A 21899-nucleotide genomic window follows, 5' to 3' on the forward strand; every position below is an offset into this window, starting at 1 on the left:
CTCTAAATGTAACTAGTTACAAATAGGAGGTTGAAACCATATTAGTTCAATAAACTGTGTAACCATAATCTGTTTCTTCTTTTATCAAATCTGCTGTTGGAAGAATAATCTCTAAAATCAAGACTCATTTGTGCCTTTTGTAGATTATATAGCATTTTATAAGTAAGCATATAGAGGCTTCATTAACATTTTTTTTAATAGGAATAAACACGCCGCAGAGAAGACAAAAATGGATTTGTTCCGAAAGATAAAAACACATTAATCATTAAGAAGTTATCCATACCCAATGTAATTATACTATCTAATAATAGTAAACCAAAGAAAGTGATTCAACTTGTGCTTAACAATACTGAGCAAAACTGCAAAGTAGAATATATTAAAAAAGGACAGCTCATAACAAAAGTAGTTTAGAGCTTAAAGAAAACTTTTGCTTGCATGACCTTTCATTTTATTATCTGTTCTTATATTGAGCATTATCTTCCCTGAGGACTTTGTAAGACCTTTGGAGAAAAAAAAAAATGTTTCTTAAGGTCTGTATATTAAACATACCTTATTAGGTGATTTATCAAAGTTTTACTTTAATTTGTCATGGCTTAAAAAACTTTTAATAACAAAATTCACTGTTACTGGGAAAAAAAATTCACTTTTTGAGCAGAACAAAAAAAATATAGTAATGTTTGTACAAAGTGTTCTTTATGGAGGGAGCTCAGGAACCAATGACATTATTGTGGTTCATCTTTTGAGTAATTTTGTGACTATGTGGAGTACTTGTGTGTGATTCACTATACCTCCACAAAAAGCTTCAGTTCTTTCACAACTCTAAATGCTACCTCAAAACGGTACTTAAATGGATTGTAGGCTTTTATTAAGAACCCTCTGTACCCTTAATTGGACAGTTAATATGTTTTTACATGTGGCTTCAAATTATAAAGAACCCTTTTACACAAGGTGTTTAGCAAATGCCACAAATATGTGTGTATTGTCAGGTCCCCATCGTGGTACTCACCTCCTTCCCACACCGTGTCCTCCTTTCAACCTGGAGTTGGAGTTGTGGACCTGCGTGCTCCCAGGTGATGGCGGTGCCACGATCTCCTTCCTTGCACCGCGGTCCTTAGGACGGCTGGAACACGAGGGGAGGGCCTTCCCAACAAAGAAACGGAGTACACGTTCCACCAGACGACTTCTTAAAAGGACAGTGGGCGGCAATCCCAGATAACTGGAATTAGGCTCAATCATGACGTCAGAGGGGGTACCCCTCCCTCCTTCCTATAAATCTGTATCCTTTTGTATACGCAGTGCTCAGATGTACTGTGCTTTCCGTGTATACCTTTCAGTGATTATCTTCTTGGAGTTTGACCCTTCGCTTGCCTATCGTTTATAAACCTACGCTTCCTGAACCGGCCTCTGCTAGTCTTGACTTCCCCTACGCCTCATCCCTATCGGTACCTCGCTTCTGACTCTTCCACGTCTCCAGCCTTGCATACTGGGCTCCGTCTACTAACCCTGAGGGTGTGTGAGCATACACTATGCAGACTTTATTCTTAAAAAGTACACATGCATACAGATTACTGTTTACCGTTAGATTTAGATTCCAGTTTAGTGGTTTATGTGTTTTGTCAGTCTATTAGGTTTAATTTAGAGTGTTTTTCCTATACTCAAACAGCTGTTTCTATTGTGGCATTCTAGTGGATTCTTTTGATGATTTTATGCTTTTGCTATGGCTCTGGCAGTGCTTCAGTAATGTCCTAGAACCTTAGAAAGTTCACTAATTGGGGCAATAACTTTTTCATACATGACGACTGAATGTTTGATTACCAAGCACATCAAACAAAACAAACACCCGACCAAGTAGCATATGTTCACTCAGACTGCTATACATTAATAAAATTCAGAATACGATCTGACCAAAATCAATGTGAAGCTATGCAACAATACAAAAAAATCAGACAGGAACAATATTTTTTCACACAACTGTATTGTTTTTATCTTTTCTGTCCATCCAGACAGTCCAATACCACTAAGCTACTGGTGCTTACATAAAGGTGACTAAAAGGGTGACTAATGGAAGAAGCTGAGCTACGTCTATTATTCTTTAAATCATCATTGTGTTAAACTGCTGTGCTATCTATATTACACTAAGCTGCGGGAAAAGATTGAAAGTACTAACAGGGGTCATCATTCAAATATATTACGTAACAAAGGTTTCCAAAAGGAAAATAAGTAACTTTCCACACATATTCCATAAAATTAGAGTTAGGAAAGCATAAAAAGTCAACGAAATAATAATCTAAAAGTAAATAATAATAATAAATATAAATAGAAGTCAATAATAGCACATATGATAATTACAACTTAAAACAACTTATTTTGAGTTTATAAGTAAAAGTCTGGGAAAAAGCGAATGATAGATTGCAATCAAGAAAGTCTGAAACAAAACTCCTGTAACAACAAGAAGAAACTCTTATTCTATAAATTCTATATTATGGGTCACTTAAGCACCTGGACATAAAAATATGTATTGTAATAGCTGAATGCCAATTTTTTTGCTTACGCAGTGCTTGTGTCCTGGATTATCGAGCTCCTGGATTGCTAACCACTTCTCTTGTTTTTCGAGAGGCAGTGATAATGATAGTTGCCATGATCAGCAGATGCTGAAAGCCTTATTTATAAGTTGCCCACTTTTCTCTTCAAATTCAATTGCTTAATACACCTGGAGCTCATTTCAGAGACTTTGCAAGCCATTTACTTATTCCTTAGGAGCAATACAACAACTCACTGATTGCCTTCACTAATTAAAGATTCCCATGTGTATCATTCACCACCAATCAAGAACTAATCCAGGCACTGCATGCAGGTGATGCTTAACAATTACTGGTAACACACTTTTTGTAATGTATATATTACAAGTAATGCATTGTCATGTATTTTGTATTCAGTGTACCTTTTGATTAAAAATTCATATTTTGCATGCAGTCAATGAATCAAGATAGGGCAATTGTCCCTGCGTTCAAACGCAATTTATATAAGTGCAATATGTTACCTATAACAATCATTTTTTTTCCATTTAGCCAAACCCTGTTTCTGTTTGCAATTCCTATTTTTAACACGATTGTCTAATTTTTTAACCTGTAGAAAATGAAATAGGAAAAACTGATCTGATGGGGTGATCTTAAAATCTTAAACATAGCGGCTGAAGGAACAACCTTCTGTCCACAGTCATTGTTGTGATTTGCCAAGTCCAGGGTCTACCAGTTGTGGTGTAAGTTGGTGTTTTCATAGTATTTTAAGGCCCTTTTGTGGCTTGAATGTGCACACCTAGAGATAGGGGCCAAGGTAATATGTCAAGACCATGAAGAGCTATCGCCACATATGACATTTGAGCAAAACCTTAGCAGTCAGTCAGAACATTCAGTCTAGCTGTACTTTCATGACTTCATGGTCCTCTTCCGGTATAGTTTAGTTGCAGTTTTATTTTGTATACTATTAATAGATTACCCATGATTAATGCAATATATTAAAATTGAACACTTTCATTCATAATGTTATAAGCATACAAATAAATAGTAAGGAAAATGGTTAACTATAATCGTGCTTTGTGCTTAGTTTTTTTTACATACTAAACAATACAGTATGTGCTATGTTCAAGGCCCTGCAGTTGTCTTTGAGAAACTAACATTCGAAGTATACAACAGTGAGTAACATGTTCAAGGTTATGACACATATGCCAAATTATAACCAAGATGGGTATATAAGAAAAATAAGAAAAATTAATTACGTGCAAAGACACACTGCAAAGACTTCATTCCATGGGTATGTTGCAATCATCTTTTTTGGCAAGCATTATTTTTATTTTTATGTATGCTGCTTTATAGATTTATTTTCTGATTCAATTTAATTATTGTTTATTATATATATATATATATATATATATATATATATTATATACTGAATAAACATATACGTTTGATTCACAATTCTGAAGTCTCTTTATTTTTTTATACCCTCCGTCATTCAATATGAATAGAGGGAAGTTACCATTTATATAAAATAATTTCTTAAGGTACCTGTATGATGAGAAATATAACGTTAGACATGGGAAAAAGGGTATGGATTACACTGTAATAGCTTAAAGTAATTTATCTACCTCCAGTTCCACTATTAATGTATTGCAATACCTAATACTCTGGCTTGTCTCTTGTTCCATATGGAGTAGCTGTGATTTGGCTGGAGTCACTTAGAGCACCATCTTCAGCTGCTGTTGTCTGTACTGTCTATGTGTTTATCTCTGTTAGTTTACTGTAGGTTCATTTTGATTTAATATCATTATATCTTAATTTTAGTTATTCTAAAATCTTAGTTGTTCTTAAATAGTTTTTTTTTATTTTCTATAAGACTTAGTACTACGGTTGTTTTGCCTTTCCTTATCCTTCAATTTGCAAACTGTAAGACTGAAGAAGACTGGAAAAATACATCAACAGACTGTGGTGGTTCTTCTGTCCATAGTTTTTGTTGGCTTTTATACTCAAATGGCTAAAGTAAACCTTATGATAATGGTTTGTTAGATTTTTTGCATAATGATTATTATATTTCATTCAAAAAAATATTTTCAAAATCTTTCATGTATCCTTTTCCCCAAAACCCTGTTGCAACTGTGTGTAGATACTTGGCAGCCATGAAACTTTCACCATTTTAGTTTCCGAATGTGCCATTATGTTTTGTTCTTTGTGTACAAAATGTGTAGAAGTATAAAAATAAAGAGAACTAAACCAATTTAAACCAAGGATGTGATATTATGTTGCGTGTGTACTGTAAAGGTTTAACGTTATTAACCCAAAGGCTTAATCCACTCGTATATCTGGCTTCCAGTACTTGATGACTTTCTTCATCACTTAACCTCACATGCCATTTCAAGACAGTTATTCTAAGCTTCAGAATCTTATTACAATCCTCCTCTCCACTTTCCTTTATTGATTTTTCAATTTCCGCGTACTGTACATGCCTCCTTAATGCTACATCCATTATCTGCAATCTGCTGAAAAGAATTTGACTTTCTTTCTAAACCTCTCTTGAACAAGACACCATGTATCCAGCTAATTTTTTTTGAGAACATAATTGCTCTTTCTGTCCTTTGTTGAGGATTATACAAATAAAATACAGATCTTTATGAACTCCCCACTGCAGAGTTTACTAACCTCTTGTCATCCGAACATTTTCTTTGTTTCTGCAGCTCATAAAAGAGCCATATTGTCTCTGGAAAATCTCTCATATCAATCAACATTTGTGCAAAGGCATCTTTTCTTATAGTGCTTCAGCCTAGATTGCCTATTATTGAAACACAATTCTCTATCTTAAATTTTCATTGTCGCTGAAAATCTCATACACTTTACGACCAAAGTTTAAGGCATCACAAATTGCAAGACTAGTGACAAAAACTCTCAAGAGCTCCCAAGAATAATAATTGTATAAACCTAAGGTATCTTCCTAGGGATTTAAGAGTTATATGGGTGAGCCAAATTCAGCAGTGTTGCTGTTTGTCTGACTAGGGTTAAATGAGAAAAATGTTTTTTGTTAAATGTCATTTACTGGTTAGATATATAATGCAAGTTCTGAAGGAAAAAAAAAATCAATTTTGCCAAATAGTGTATTTTTGTTGATAATGTGACTCAACGTTGCGATTGCTGGTATATGTCCAAACGGACTTCCTGGGCATACAAGGAAAACAGTGTATTAGATAAGCTTGGAAGAAAGAAAGTTATCTTAAGCATACATGTGGCATACTTAGCATACTTAGTGTGATATAACGATCTCCCAAACCTTATACATGTTGAGTGTGCTAAAAACAAACAAAGGGAAAAGGAAGATGTAAGTGCTTCTTTTCATCCATTTTCATAGATGGAAACATTTCCACCTCTAACCTTATTCCTAAAGTTCATCATACTCTGTCTGCATCTTCACCATCAAGGTTTGCTCTCCTTTCTATTATGGCGTCATACTACTATGATAGAACACCCGCTGTCTTTTGCCATTTTAGGCGACTGGCAGACTTCTGCCTCCTCTGTCATTTTCAATTATGACCTCCAGTGCTTTTCTCTATCAACCCCTGCTGTCTTTCTGCTTCAGAAAATTAATAGTCTTGTAACATGTTTAGTACAGTCTTTCCCAAAGTGTTAAGATACTTAAGTTACAATGCAGATGTTTAGAACCTATGCTATTCACTGCTTAAATCAACATGTGTGGAATCTCATTAGAGATTTTATGTTAGTTGAGATACCAACCAGCAAAGACACCTGTCTGGATCTGGTAATAACTAACAATGTAAAGCATGTATCAAATAGTTAAAAAAAAGAAAAAAATCTGCAATTGGAATAGTGAATATGAGGAGAAGGCAGACATTTTAATTTCTTTTTTTTGCCTCTGGGTTTGCAAATTAATGCAACAAAATGCTTGTGGCAAATATGTGATTGGCTGATAACGGTACAGCGCTACGGAATTTGATGGCGCTATATAAAACAATACATAATAATAATAATATGGTATATAATGTAAATATATATAAGCATACAACCTTGCAAATGTAGGGAACAAAAACATTGCCAAAAACAGAACAATTGCTTTTGATAGTTAAGGAGTCTCTCTTGCCTGGCATGGTGCCAAAATATCAGCCCGTATTTATAGACTTGTAAACTTGACATATGAGATGCGGAATTTACTTAAACGTTTGATACATTTTGTCCAACAATGTCATGAGTCAAATGTTAAATGGTAAGATCCCCACCATGATCATTCAGTGCAATTCCAGGGACCTGTTCTTAAAAATGGATATTACGGAACTCAAAAAAGTTCAGAAGTGGGTTACAAAATTAATAAGAAGAGTGGAACACCTTAATTATAAAGAACACTAAAAAGTTGAATTGTTTTACTATCAAAACCAATTGTTTGTGCTATGAAATTGAATTGATGCATTCAATTATGGACTGGATGATTTTAGCAAAGAAGAATATATAGGCTAATAAGGACATGATTAGCTATAGCTAAGAGATCAAGTTGCCATTTTGGAGTCAAAGTATTTCTCCCACTTTTCAGGCAGAATTGGAAGTTGCTTCAAAGTAGGGTTTTGCCTTCTTTTGTGTGTATTATATAACCACATCTATTGGATAAATTTACAAAAGCGGGGGTGAGGGCTTTTAAGGAAATTATTCAGTTTAAGTTGCTTTCACCATTTCATTTGGAATTTATGTGGGCATAATTAGGTTTATTTGTCTAAACTAGATAAATATGAATGATTTATCTTGTCCTGAAAATTATAGATGTCCCTCGTTAAGGTGTAAGCAGTGCATAGGCTTGCCATTTGTTATAGAATGTTAAACCATGAAACCAAACATACACACATTGATACAACTCTTGAACACCCCCTTATTACATTTTTATTGCATTTTCCAATAAAATACTGGAATGGAATAACCCTTAGCTGGAAATGTAGGCAGCCTTTTTGTTTATATATTTCATTTATTTGCATCTTATGCTGTGGAAAATTAATACTGTCCAGCTGTTCCTGGGATATATATGCATCATTTATACAGTATATGTAACTCCTACATAGATGAATACCTGAAAATAAAGTCACTTCCCTATAGCAGAGGAAACCAAAATACAGCTATGATATGTTTTGAAAGGATAAATAAAGATCAAGAGGTCATAATCTAAAACTAGAGGGTCAGCGTCTTAATAAATGTAGGTTTTAGAGAAAACCTAAAAAAAAGCTTCCACAGTTACAGTATAAATATTGTCTAGTAAACAATCTCCTACCAAAGATCACCTTCATCTTTCTTAATGCTATATCCACAAGCAGAGCTCGTTTTTATGGATGTCCTGAGAATAATGTTGATCACTTAGTTTCTCTTTTTCAGTCCCTTGTGCTCTTGGTGCGCTGCTGGGGTATTAGAGCACACAAGAAACTATACATTCATGTGAATTTAATGCGGTGAATTCAAAGCAGTGATCCGACAGTGTGCTGGATATACAAAGATATACAAAGCTCCTTTTAAAGATTGTTTATATATACTGTTTAAGGTAGGTACATATAACATATGGTAACATGCCATAGTATACTCAATGCAGTAGTATATCTATAAGACACAAATTTCAAATAATGGAATAGAAGAGTAAGTTTTATTCCATAGACATTTTACAGATACTGCTGAGACTACATGATTTTGCTTATGTTGGTCTATTTTGTGTTCAAGGGTAAGCCTTTTGTATAAACCTTATTGAACATAATCAATAGAGCTTGAAGGTATAAGTAGACCAGTGGACCTTTTGACATGGATATTCATCTTGGAAGATAAATATTTACAATATTTAAATAAAAAAACATGTGTATTGCCACAAAGTCAGTTTAAACCACTGAGAGTTATAATCTCTTCTCAATTTCTATAATGCTTTATCTTCCCTTTGTGTCTCTTGTGTTGTTTCTTCTTACCATGATATCTTACTTTAATTAATTACGCATTGTTAATAACCTTTTATTTTTTCTCAGTGAGGCATCACCTAGTAATGGGTGTCAAGGTAGGATAAAAGAGATGGCGCTTAGAAACTTCCTTGCAGGGCTGTGCTTTTATGGGGCATACGGTGCCCCTGTTCTAGGTCTTGCACAGAGGAGGGCCCAGTTGAATCTGCCTGCATTAAGTACCCCCTCTGTCCTCTTGCAGCTGCTGTAGTTACTTTGGACCAGGAATGCTGGGGTATGACATTGTATCCCAGTAATCTGCATCTCTGGTGCCTGCAGATACCAGTGAAATCTCCAAGAATCATATTTAGGGGATCACATGTAGGGTCACATACATATCAGTTTTAATATCCGATGGTGTGTATTGGCTAATGAATGAAGCAGCATGTCTGTAAAGCATTAGGAGGTTATTAATACATGCTAACAGGGCCTCTGTACATACACACATACACAGTAACCCTCACAGACAAGCTATAAGGATGCACAATAGAGCTACATTTCTCATTCTTTCCCCTTTTTTTGCCTTTGAAAAAAAATTTTCATCTAATTTTTTCACAACCACATATTCATTCTTACTTTATACCTTCCTTTCCCTATTTTGAGGTCTCATCCATTTCAGTTCTTTTTTTATTTCTCTTTGTTTATTCCATACTTAATGACAAACTCATTAAAGCCATCATGAACTAATCTTATCAATGAATTAAAACTACCTATAGCTTCTGCGATTTGTTTGGCAATCCATGTTATAGTTTTAGAGATTTAACTTAAAAGTTTACCTCATGGAGCCTCGGACATGTGCCCCAGACTGCCTGAGCCAACATTAGGAGTGACAAAAAATATTTTTCTCAATCATAGCTTTTGTTAAAAAAAATAGTTTACATAGTTTACATGAATTAACATTAACTAGTAAAACTTTTTTCCTATAGGGTCGTCTTATATTCAGGCTTTTTCTTTTTTTTTCTAAATTAATATTCAGATTTTGGGTGGTCGTCTTATAATCGAGCAAATACAGTACTTAATTTGAAACCCTGGGGCAGGCTGGTCCAGGGGTCAGGAGCAGGCAGGTGCATTAAATGACCACAGTTTCTTAGTCCAGGAGCAGCTATAAAAGAAAGGCTCCCTAGGCCAAAAGGTGCCAGCTCTCCCTTGCTAAACACAGGTACATACCGTATTTGCTCGATTATAAGACAACCCTGATTATAAGACGACCCCCAAAATCTGAATATTAACTTAGGAAAAAAAGAAAAAGCCTGAATATAAGACGACCCTAAAGGAAAAAAGTTTTACCAGTAAATGTTAATTCATGTAAACTATTTTTTTAATAAAAGCTATGATTGAGAAAAATATTTTTTTTGTTTTTATTTCCTTGTATTTTCCAACCTGTCCTCCAGTTATGCACATCTGCCCCCAGGCTTGCCACACCAATATGGCACTGTGGCCCATGATATGCCTTTTGACCCCCTATGTGCCACTCTGCCTCCAGAAATGCCTCTGATTAGAAGACGACCCCGATTAGAAGACGAGGAGTATTTTTCAGAGCATTTGCTCTGAAAAAAACCTCGTCTTATAATCGAGCAAATACGGTACATTTATTTGGTGAGCAATGTATTATTTAGTAAAAGTAAAAGATCTGCTTTAAGGACTGATGCCAGAATATGTAATTTCAGCAGTTAGGGCACTGTCACAATTTATTAATTAAAACTACCCATAGCTTCTGTTGTGTTAATAAGTCTAATTGGGTTGGGTATAACTAATTCATAAATTAGCCTCATGAAAGATGAGATCAGTGGCAGCCTGTGGCAGAGGCTGTATTATCTAATCCATTTCCTCCTGAAGATTTCTCCCTTCTCCTCACTCTACTCTTTCAAAGGCTGCTTGAATTGATCAATAATAATTTGCAAATCATCAAGAGGGAGAGATTACTTAACGGAGAAGGATATTAATGACGACCCTGTAAAGGAAAAATAAAGTGGCTGCTTCCATGTTAAATGTCTAAAATGGCAGTCTAATATATTTATTGCTTACTTCAGTGTGGTGTCTAGAAAAGACTTTAAATTGTTTTTGGGTTAGAATTCAGTCCCACTAATTCAGCTCCTTAGTACGTAATACAGCCATGACAAATTATACAGGACTTGGGGTAGTTTGACACAGTGGCAGGCTATGCAATGTAAGGCCACTCAGTGTGACAGAATCCCCAATATTTATGCATTAGATAGATGTTTTTTTTTCATTTTTTGGTATTCTCTGGGTATGCACTAAATGCTTGCTTTGTTTTGTAAACATACTTACACTGGTTTCTTTTCAAAACCATTCAAGCCAATAGAGGATGCAACACAATATACAACCACTGTGGTCACATGAGTATACATACATTTTCCCACACAACTAATGGCCATTTTGTAATGTGCTGCCATCAGGCACAAAATGGATTACTTTTGTGCCATTTTTTTTGGTTTATAACATCTTTATTTTATTAGTTTTTGGCTGGCCCCTTTTCCTGGGCCCAAGATGAGGAGGGCGATGGCATGGTTTGACAATGATGGATGAGCCCTGAAAATGTTTATTCCCCCAGATGTTCTGCACCATTTGGGGTGGAGAGGGAATCAAACTGCACAGGAAAATTAATGTCTACTATCACATAACTGCAACAATGCAAAGTGCTTCTTTAAATGAATAGACATAAAAAAGCATAATAATTGTATATGATAAGACTACATATAAAATATATACAATTAGAAAATATAACTCATGTATCCTAGGCAAGGCAAATGCCATTATTCCAATGGCTTACTTTGCTTACTTATGTTTTTTTTGTGTTCAACGTACTATGGATAGTGCCAAAAATGAATATTTCTGGGTTCCAGCCACCATGGGCAATATTTGATTGAAATCAGACAAAATAAAAAAATCTATCTACTGGCTGTTCTGTATACTTTCTGTTCACTTAAGTGCTTATCATCAAGTAGCAGTAACGGCCGAAATCCACTCTCATTTAATGATAGAACAGACAAGCGCTAGACTGTTACTTACAGCTGATAACAATAACAAGTAGAAAAGATTCTTTCTTACAGTATCACTATCGTTTTCCAACTTCAGACGATAAGGAGACTACAAATGACATTTAGTAAACAACTCAAAGTAAATGGTAAAAAAATAACGGCATCAGCTATATAATGCTCAAAAATATGCATATGGTTAAAAACGGTTTTGGTCAGTAGATTTTTAAAATTATATTACAGAATTAACTAAGGCATAAACAATTGTATTATTTTAACTAATTATTAAAGAGCATTCTTGTAGCTAACAGTCATCAATCAAATATTTAAGAAGCTCCTTTATTAATGTATCTGTACTTTTTATGACTGGTTTAAAGAATAAGTCATTTTTAAAGGAACAGTCTTGTATTTTTTTGTTGTATAGCTGTTCTGAAAATAAAGAGATTGATGTCTAGGTTTGATGACAAGTTAGACTATTTAACAGGCTAACACTTTTTTGTTTACTTCAGAACCATAAAAGGTTTTATTGGCAATGATTGCCTTCATGTATGCACAATGTTCAATCCTGCCATGGGTTCCATCCCCAGATCAATACTTGTTTTAAAGTTTAGCTCAAAACCCAACCACAAATTCTGATGTAATGCTAGTATGTATACATTTGTGGGGAAAAATGCCTCTGAGACTTTGCTTATTAAAGTTTGATAACAAAACCTCTGGTGAAGTTTAGTTGCTAAGCTTAACTCTGCCCTCTTCTCCATTGGCTTTGGGCACTTCCCATCCATTTATAGTAAACTTTCTTGACCACATAGACAGAGGGAAGAGGATAACCCCGATCAGTGCTAACATGCAAGGAAAAGTGACTATGACATCATGGGCTCCCCCTACTCTAAAACCCACTTTCCACCAAGAAAAATGTAAAATCAGTACTTCCACATAGTGTTAGGGTGACCACATTTTATTTCTTCCATTCAGGGACACACAGGCGTATATTATATATATATATATATATAATTTCAGATTTAATAATAAACATACAATCATTCCAGACATGAGTAGATTCAGAGTGTTAACCCCTCTATTACCAGGCATGAGCAGTTTCAGAGAATTAACTCCTCTATTACCAGACATTACACACACAGTCACACAAACAGACAAACACAGTGAAAAAAAGACAAACACTGTCACATCCACACAGTCAAGCACACATACCTGGGACTCAGCCAGGGGAGTTGAGAAGTCCCATCTGATTGGCTGAGACTTCCTTCACTCAGACTTCTCATTCTGGGACAATGCAAAGTCCCATTGTACAGAGTTGTTGGCTGGTGGCGTTGCCCTGATTTATGACCATACCTAGGAACTTTCCGGGTTTGAGCTGGAGATTGCCGGGGGAAGCACCGCTTCTCTGGGTCCAGACCTCAGGGTCGCGGGAGCGGGGTCTTGACACGCCCCGCTCCCCACCCATTTTTCCTTGCATTAGGGGTGTTTCCAGCAGGGACCTCCCACTGACATCGGTGGGACCGCCCACCGACATCAGTGGGACCGCCCGCTGACGTCAGTGGGCAGTCCTGGCCGCGTCCCACAAGGGAAGGCTCTGGGTAGCCAGAGGCCAAAAGTTCCCAGGTATGTTTATGACTAGTGAAGTGGCTAAAAATGAATACGCCACTTTTGCAACACACATTAAACCAAACTTCACCAGGTTTAGTTAAGTTAAGCTGTTAGTTTCTGTTTTATATATTTATCAATACTTCCATTGCAGTTCTGGTGTAATTTCACAATAGCAACATCAGCATGCAGAATGCAGTGCTAATTTCTAATGATGGTTCATGGTTCAGGGTTAGTGGGTTCATTAACATAAAATAAGTATATAGAAGACACATTTACAGGAAGCAGAATATGTATTATACTCCACCCTTGCTCCTATACAGATAATGAACACTAAGCTAAAGTCCAGTTTGTAAGCTTGATTACAATTACAATAAATCATCATATTACATTCTTTTAAAGAATCACTTAAGCACCATTATGTTCGATCCATGACTTTTTAAAAGGGTTCCTTTTAAAACTGTAATGCATATTTCAGTAGAAACAGATCAATTGCTTTTTAATATAGTGCCAGGCCATCTGTAAAATACTTCTCTAATGAGGTTATGCTACAACACCATCTGAACTACCAATAAGTATGTAGAATCTCATCAGAGAGCAAAGGTATGTAAAATTGATTTCTTGTTTTTATATTACTAATGATTGTACCTGTGATAAAATATCACTAGATCTATATAACTTTAAATGTCCACTATTTATTATGAATATTATCTTCATCAAATCGGTTGCAGTTTTCCTCAAAGAAGTGTTGTAAGCATAAGAGGTGATAAGAGAGAAGAATACAAAACAATCCATGAGGTCTTCGGTGGTCCACTGCTTCCTCACATCTCCATGTCAGTTTCTTCTTTTTACCAGCAAAGCAGAATTTCCTACCCATTTCTACTCACATTCCCCTGTCCCCCCAAGTTTCCTCTCCCTAAAGTTGCTGTGGCTAGCCCCATTCCTACACAAAGCCACTTTCCCAGATAAGGAAGACCTCCAGGTATCTTACCATGGGATGTTCAGCCATATTATGAATATGAACCAGTGGCTTTACAAAGGATTGCTAGGATTCACCAAACTATAAATGATTTCAAAACACCATTAAATTTCACAGGTAGTCAGACAGGATGTTGGTAAAAGTGACAGATTTTCAAAAAGGTGAACTGAATTGTGGAACACAGCATGGCCCCCAGTCTAAAATGTCCATGTTTTGTTAGCTGGTTTCAAAAAATAATCTGCTAGGAAGGTATTTGTACATGGTCCACCACTAAATGACTGTAGCCAATACAGCTAAGCAAAAAAAACTTTCCAGGTCTACAAAAGCCTTCCCAGAAGCCCTGTAAGGTATGTGTCACATGACCACATCCAATGTTTCAAGCAGCGTCACTTGCGACATAACGTCAGTGGGTGAAAACTGGTGGCTCGCACCCAGTTTCACTTGAATCATTAGCCTTAAGCCTATTCAATTTGGTTATTTTTTATTAACAGCATAATTAGCCCTATATATATATATATATATATATATATATATATATATATATTATGACAGATATTGGCAGATACTTGATGACATTTATTGTTTTCCCCAGTCTGCCAGAGGATTCTGTATGTGAAGAAGGTAAACGCCATGGTCTGAATGGTCTATAAAGCAGACCAAAACTCAGATTTTATGTTCCTCAATACAAAATAAAATTATTGTTTATTTTACGGATTTTTTAACTTTAAAGGAGTTTGCATTTTTGATGTTTCTAACATTTCTTTCTTTCTTTTTTTTTTGTACTCTCTTTTGGTTTCCTGCCTTGCTCCACAAACCTGCTTATTTTACAAGCATGCTGCATATTCATAAATACCTTAGAAATGTGTTTACAGGCAAAACAAACCCACGCACTTTTTGGTCGTGTAAAGACAAGAGCAAAATTAGGACTATGAACAAGCACTAGGACTGCAGGGAACTGAGATAGGGAGTCTCAGGTGTTTTTGCATTGTAAAATGTACTTATACATCTGTAGCTAATAAATTGCTGTATATGTAAGAGTTTAATTTTACAAATAAACAGAAAATGGATCAGCGGTTTTAGATTTTCGGCTCGCTGGTACATTACACCAGGATAACCTAGGATATACTGTTATGTAACATGCTAATCATTACAAACTAGTTTTGCACAAAATGTTACTAATTGCGTTGCATATATTATTTAAAATCCTGAATGTGCTTAGTAGGATTAATTGAAAACAATGGTCAAAGGCAGCTGTGCGTCAAACAGCAAAATAGCAGTCTGCTATACTTGATGTCATGTGAAGAAGTAAATAATATCTCAGTGGGGAAGTCTCCTGATGCAGCTAAAGACACAGCAGACATGAGACAGGTGATGTGGACAGACTACTCAGTTGGCTGCAGGTGAAATTGCTAGGTTGAACAGTACATAACAATTATCTTGCTGCATATAGGGTGACCTCATTTTATTTCTGCCATTCAGAGACATGTATGAAGCAGATGAGATTATACACAAAGGCATATATCTATCTATATATATATATATACATATATATATATATATAGAAAATGATGGCGCTATATAAAAAAATAAATGGTAATCAGGGCCGGCCTTAGGGGTGTGCGACCTGTGCGACCGCACAGGGCGCCATGGTTGCAGGGGAGCCTGCCCGGTACTTAACTTAAAACATTGTTTGTTTTTTTTAAACTTTATTTAACATCATTCATGTTAAATAAAGTTTTTAAAAAAACGATGCTTTAATCTAAGTCCCGGGCAGGGGCGCCGAGCAGTTGCTCGTGAAGTTTTCAGCAACCGCTCGGCGCCCCTTACTCTCCGTGACTCCGTCGCGGTGCCGGCGTTTCATGTTGAGCACCGGACTATTAGTTTGAAGGGGCAGAGGGGGGGTGTAGTTTGAAGGGGCAGAGGGGGGGGGTGTAGTTTGAAGAGGCAGAGGGGGGGTGTAGTTTGAAGGGGCAGAGGGGCGGTGTAGTTTGAAGGGGCGGGGGGGTAGTTTGAAGGGGCAGAGGGGAGGGGTAGTTTGAAGGGGCAGAGGGGAGGGGTAGTTTGAAGGGGCAGAGAGGGGGGGTAGTGAGGGGGGGCGCCAGAGGAGTAGTCCGCACAGGGCGCCACAACGCCTAAAGCTGGCTCTGATGGTAATAATAAACATCATAACATACATAAAATCAGTATCAGTTTCAGTTACCAGACATGAGCAGTTTCAGAGCATTAACTCCTCTATTGCCAGACATTAGACACACAGTCACACATACAAACACAGTCACATGCACACACAGTCACACACACACACCTGCTACAGGCTGCAGCTTACATTGGGCTCCATGTGAAAGAAGTCAATCTGGAGATGCTTCTGAACACTCAGGAATTTTCAATAGTTTCTCCTGATTGGGTGACACCTCCTTCACTCAGAGTTCTCATAAGGCTGTCCAGGACCTGAGGCCCATTGCAGCACTGTCCTGGGCAATCTGGGACATGTGGTCACCGTAGCGGGATATCATCCGTATTGTGACTTTTCAGAGAAACTGTGACAAACTAATACATGTTTACAATGAGAAGAAAGGAATGCAATAACTTCTCAAAATACCATTAAATGACATATTTGTCCTTATGCTTCTGGTGCTGAAAGGTTAACCTAGCCTTCTTTATTTTTAATATCGTATTCCATAAGAATTTTTGGCAGTCCTTGCAAGATCCGGAGAGGTGTTAGTGGGTGTTTGCCTACAATATATCGATCATCACTTTGCCTCGGAAGGTTGGCAGATTAAATGAAATTGTCAAACTGCTTAGCCAAACTGAAATATTAAAACTCAACAAACATATTTATTATACAGAATTTCCAAAACGAATTGAATTGTGGCAGGTCCTGCCCAACATTCACCAGCATTCACACAGATGGAAAATAAAATCCAGAAAGGGTGTTAGGTTTGGAGTAAAGGGATTTACAGCCACATCTTAAACCCTGTTTCTCATATATGGGAATAAAAGAGGATGGAATTCTTTGAAATAGATAATCTCAGCAGGGGTAAACCGACCCACCTCACATATATCTTTGTATCAAAGGAGTTAGATAGCCTAAAAATGGATGAAATCAGAACAATTTGTATTATGCATGCATATTATAGTATTCCATACTTCTGGAAATAGTTACTTGCTTTTGGTCTCTCTTAAATGCATACTGATCATAAAACATTTTACAAATGATGCACAAAGACATGGAAATTAGTTCACATATACTTATTAGACATTGTATAGGCCACATATTTTCTTCCGTCAAACAATGTAATCCATGGGCAGTGTACACTGGTCATCCTATATCCAGTTGGGATGGAGATTTCTATAACAAATGGGGGGACAGTTTGAATAAAATCCTCTGATAAGGAGGTTCGCACCATTTTGCTAGGTTTCCCAACAAACCCCAAATCACCCTTGGGTTCTTCTACTACTGGCATTGACATAAAATATAATTTTTCTGCCAAACCGCTAGTTCTGTTCATAAATTGATATAATGTTTCTTTTGGGTGACAATAAACATGTATAATTCTATTATAATCACACTTAGTTACCCATATCACTGCTGAGGTGTTTCTCAACTCACGATATTCCTTCCTAAGCACATTATCCTAATTGACTTTGCCAATAATGATTTCCTATAGTATTTAGGCCAGGATAGATTATTTTCCAACCTAGCCTGTATTCAATGACAGTGATGGAAAATCATGCAAATCACATGTGCATTTTTATACATGATAGACTGCTTTTGTGATTCAAATGTAAAATAGAGCAAAATGTCTACTAGTCTGTACTAAGGTTTCTTTTTTATATAAATGACAGAAAACCTGTAAGATCAGGCAAATACACCCGTGAGTTCTGCTGGGCTATACTAGAAATCTAGTGGTGTTCTGTCAGACTTTAAAATTTAAAGTATGGTAGGATTTGTAATAAGTGATCAATATTTTTGATATCCTCCATTAATTCAACGTGACAAAATATATTTGTCATCAGGCTCCAATCGGCCATTAGACAAAGCAGGCGAATGTGCCCAATTATGGCTGTATGATCGGTACATATTATTAGCTGCAAAATCAAAACACATATTCATTTACAATGGGTTAAAGAGACATAAACAAGCATCAGCAAATATAAAAGTACCCAGGGGTGTATTGCCAATGGGGCAAATGGGTACTTTGGGGCACCAGCTTGACGCTTTATTACAGCAGTGTAATTTATTATTTGTCTCCACTGCACAGCGTATATACAGTACTTGTTGTGATGAGTGGTGTGGGGGTCCAGATGAGGGACCATTAGGTGTATGAGGCCCCTCTCCTGCAGCAATGGTATTTGCAGAGATACAGACTCTATTATTGGCATTAGTGGTGGCAACGTTAGGTTCCCACTTCCTATTATGTGACAAGATCAGCCAGTAAGAGGCCGCTTTAGTGGTCGACTATTACAGTCAGTAAAAACGGAAGCTGTGTGGCTCTCAACTTGTAAGGAAAAAGCACAGAACAAGACAAGCTGGTATGGATTGAGATCAGCATTTATGGCAGTCAGTATGCATACAGGTGTGTTGGGATCTCCTGTGTGAATTCATGTGGTGGCTACTAAGCATACCTGTGTATGAATGCATGTATGTGCATTTTGCCTTTGTATGTATATATATATATATATATATATATCAAGGACAGAAGCAGCATCAATGACAAATGTGAATATGTATTTTATACTGCTTAATATGGTGGCTTTTGGTTTATGTGTGGACATTCAGTTAGCTTTTGTTAGTTCCATGCAGCTTTCTGTAGGATGAAATAACCTACAGAAGAATATAAACCCCAAAAATAAGCCTAGTAGGAGTATAGTTTTGCAGACCATGATCTTATAAAAACATGAACCCGACTCTTTAAGTGCACCTATCTCATAACATCTTTAGACTCATCAATAAAATGCACACATTTTGTAAATTCATTCTTAAGCAGAATTTTCTGTTTTAATGTTTACAATACTACCAAGAATATTTCCACTGTTGGCCTTTTTATTTAGAAATTCTGTCTGTCTTTGCATAATCACACATGAATATAGTCATCTCATTCTGAATAATTGTGCCATCAAAAGAGCTAACCAATATCTATACTGATTTTGGAATATGACTAACTAGCATTATAAACCACTGTGATATTATTCACTAGCTAGAAAATAATGGGAAAAACAAAGCGAGAACAACTATATGATAATGGGCCCCCCTGGACCAATAGGAAATGGGGACTGCTGAATGCCTGGGTCAGTAGCGTAGTGTTATGCTACTGGAGTGGTGGCTAAAACTATGTTGAAGTGTTTTGGGTATAAATTAGGGTGACGTGAAGTTCCCTATCTTTTTTCCTTTGGACACCAGTGAGGTGACAGCTGTTTCCTTACGCCCACCCTCTTCACATATGATGGTGCGTATTCCGCTTTAGAATGCTGTGAGTTTGCTGTTATGTTTCCTCTCTGGCTTTGTATATGTCTTTTGTAGTCACAGTTGCGGTGATGATCTCTTGGCCACATTGAAATTCAATTGAAATTCAATGCCAATAGAATTATTTGCCAAAAACAGGCTCTGGGAGGCTTATGTGGGGCTAGGACACTGGTTTATTGTGCTCTTTGAACAAATGCCTGTAGGCCTATGGCGTGGCAGCTGGTAAGTTATTTAACATTTCTTATTATTTAATTGGTGTCGCTGGTCTGAGGGTCTAATGTCAATAAACCTGTGGCTAATGTGATACCCACAAAGTTGGTGTCTAGTGTCCTTATTGGGTCAGGTGGGGTAGGGGTGGGTCTAAGCAGTCAAGGTCTTATTTACTTAAGTTTTCATTATTTATTATACTTTATTGATTTATATAGCTAAAGTATATTATGCAGCCATGTACTTTAACTATCTTCCAGTTGTACAACTATTATAATTAGTTTTCATGTACCTACAATTCAGATGTTATTAAAATGTCTTGGTAGAGGTATTAACACAGCATATGGATATTTCCATGCTTTACATTTTCAGATAAGAGCTTTTCAGAAAACAGACCTATTTCCAGTGGTGCCTAGTTATCTACCTTGGTATCATGTGATTGTCCCTTTCAGCAAGACATCAGTGGATATAGTGTTACCTAGAAAATGCCATAGGCTAGTTTACATAGAAATTGCCTTTTTAAGGAAGACATCTTACATCTGTGTATTGGTAATTAGGTCATTTGGGATCATCTGCATATCCTCTAGGTGGAAAACATTTTATTGTCTCACATTTTATAAAATGACAAAAAAAAAAAGAAAATGAAAAAACTATGCTAGGTAAGAGCGTGTCAGTGTAAAAACAGAGCTGCCTTTCCCGTGGATTTAATATATCTAATGAAATGGTTTTACCTCTAACATAAATAATACTACATAAACACATGATCATAAACTAAAAAGAGTTATTAATTTACTGCATAGAAGTAGAGGATAGTTGCCTAAGGGGAAAACCTAATCAGATGATCTAGACAAACATTTGGTGAAAAGCCCAATAAACATCTTTAGTCCTATCTTCACAAACAGATGACATGAGATATATGCTGTCTAGAGCCCTTATTAGAGATACCCCTATAACTGTAATACACATTATCTATTATATCTATTTATTTTCTATTTTCTATGGATTATTTTCCTTATTTACAATATTTCTATACTTACACGCATGTACAATTTCATTATAACATGTATTTATTTTATTTAATTTAACATATTTTACATTGATTTCAATTGACTTTTTTTGCCATATAAATTGTATAACATTTAAAGCAAATGTTTCTTTTGAAAAAATAAGTTATCTTCAGGCATATGAGGTGTTAAGGGGATGAACCTCGTGGGTTCAATTATAACTGAAGTTAAAAGTTAAAACAATCAAGGCAAATCTGGCACATTCTGGCTTCATAATATACAGTTAAGGTTATTATTATTATTATTATTTATTGTTTTATAAAGCACCATCAAATTCCAAAGTGCAGTACAATGGGTAAACAGGACATAACAAGTAGTATATAACATAACAATTTGACTTACAGAAACAGGTGAGGAGGGCCCCAGTTTACAATCTAGAGGGAGTTAGGGTGGATTACAATAGGTAAAAAGTAAATACTGTATGTCTGGGTTGCATATCAAAATGTACAAGGTCTATTGGTGATGGTAAACTAAAAATGATTTTCTGCTTATTACTGCTACTTACCATACAGCATAAAAAAACTATTTTCTCTTTCAAAATGTGATAAACCACAAGTTGGATTTTGATATTTAATTACATATAGTAAATGGCTACTTATAATTGTGATGTATAGTCCTACCTGAGCGCATTGCATCTTTCTGGATGCTTTCATAGTCATGCCAATCTTTTCTTCTAAGACCATCTGTCCATGTATAGATTTGAGCATCACTCACGCCAAGAGAAAAGGTCTACGAAAAAGAAGACAGTTACAAAAGAATATTAGACCTGCAAGTTAATTCTAATTCATAAAAAATTGAGCGACAACAGCAAGCAATGCTGTATATTAGGACAAGTTAGGCTATCATCCCCCGTTGTTTCCCCATAAATTGAGGATAACATAAACTAAGGATAAGTAAAGTAAAATCATCTTCTAAAAAGCTGCCAACCTCTTAGCAAACACAGTACACAAACTATCACAAGGTAAGCATGCATATTTAAATAATACATCATACATTAAATTTAATTTAATAATAATACTAAAGAAACAAGTATGAGTAGTAGTCCACAAAAGTTTATCAGCCCATTTTTAGGTAAAATCAA

At 36.1% G+C, this 21899-nt stretch overlaps 1 protein-coding gene across 1 annotated transcript in view; it reads right to left on the reverse strand.

Moving 5' to 3' along the window:
- LOC149280687 (polypeptide N-acetylgalactosaminyltransferase-like 6) overlaps nucleotides 1-21899 on the reverse strand; it is a 537937-nt gene that overhangs the window by 371729 nt on the left and 144309 nt on the right. Inside the window, exon 3 of the mRNA XM_089500181.1 lies at nucleotides 21439-21547. Within this exon, the coding sequence (XP_089356307.1) occupies nucleotides 21439-21547 (109 nt within the window). The remainder of the gene's footprint in view (nucleotides 1-21438; nucleotides 21548-21899) is intronic.

The sequence above is a fragment of the Sceloporus occidentalis genome, unplaced genomic scaffold (genome assembly GCF_023333645.1).
Source record: "Sceloporus occidentalis isolate IW3139 unplaced genomic scaffold, rSceOcc1.0.p SCAF_149, whole genome shotgun sequence".
NCBI lineage: Eukaryota > Metazoa > Chordata > Lepidosauria > Squamata > Phrynosomatidae > Sceloporus > Sceloporus occidentalis.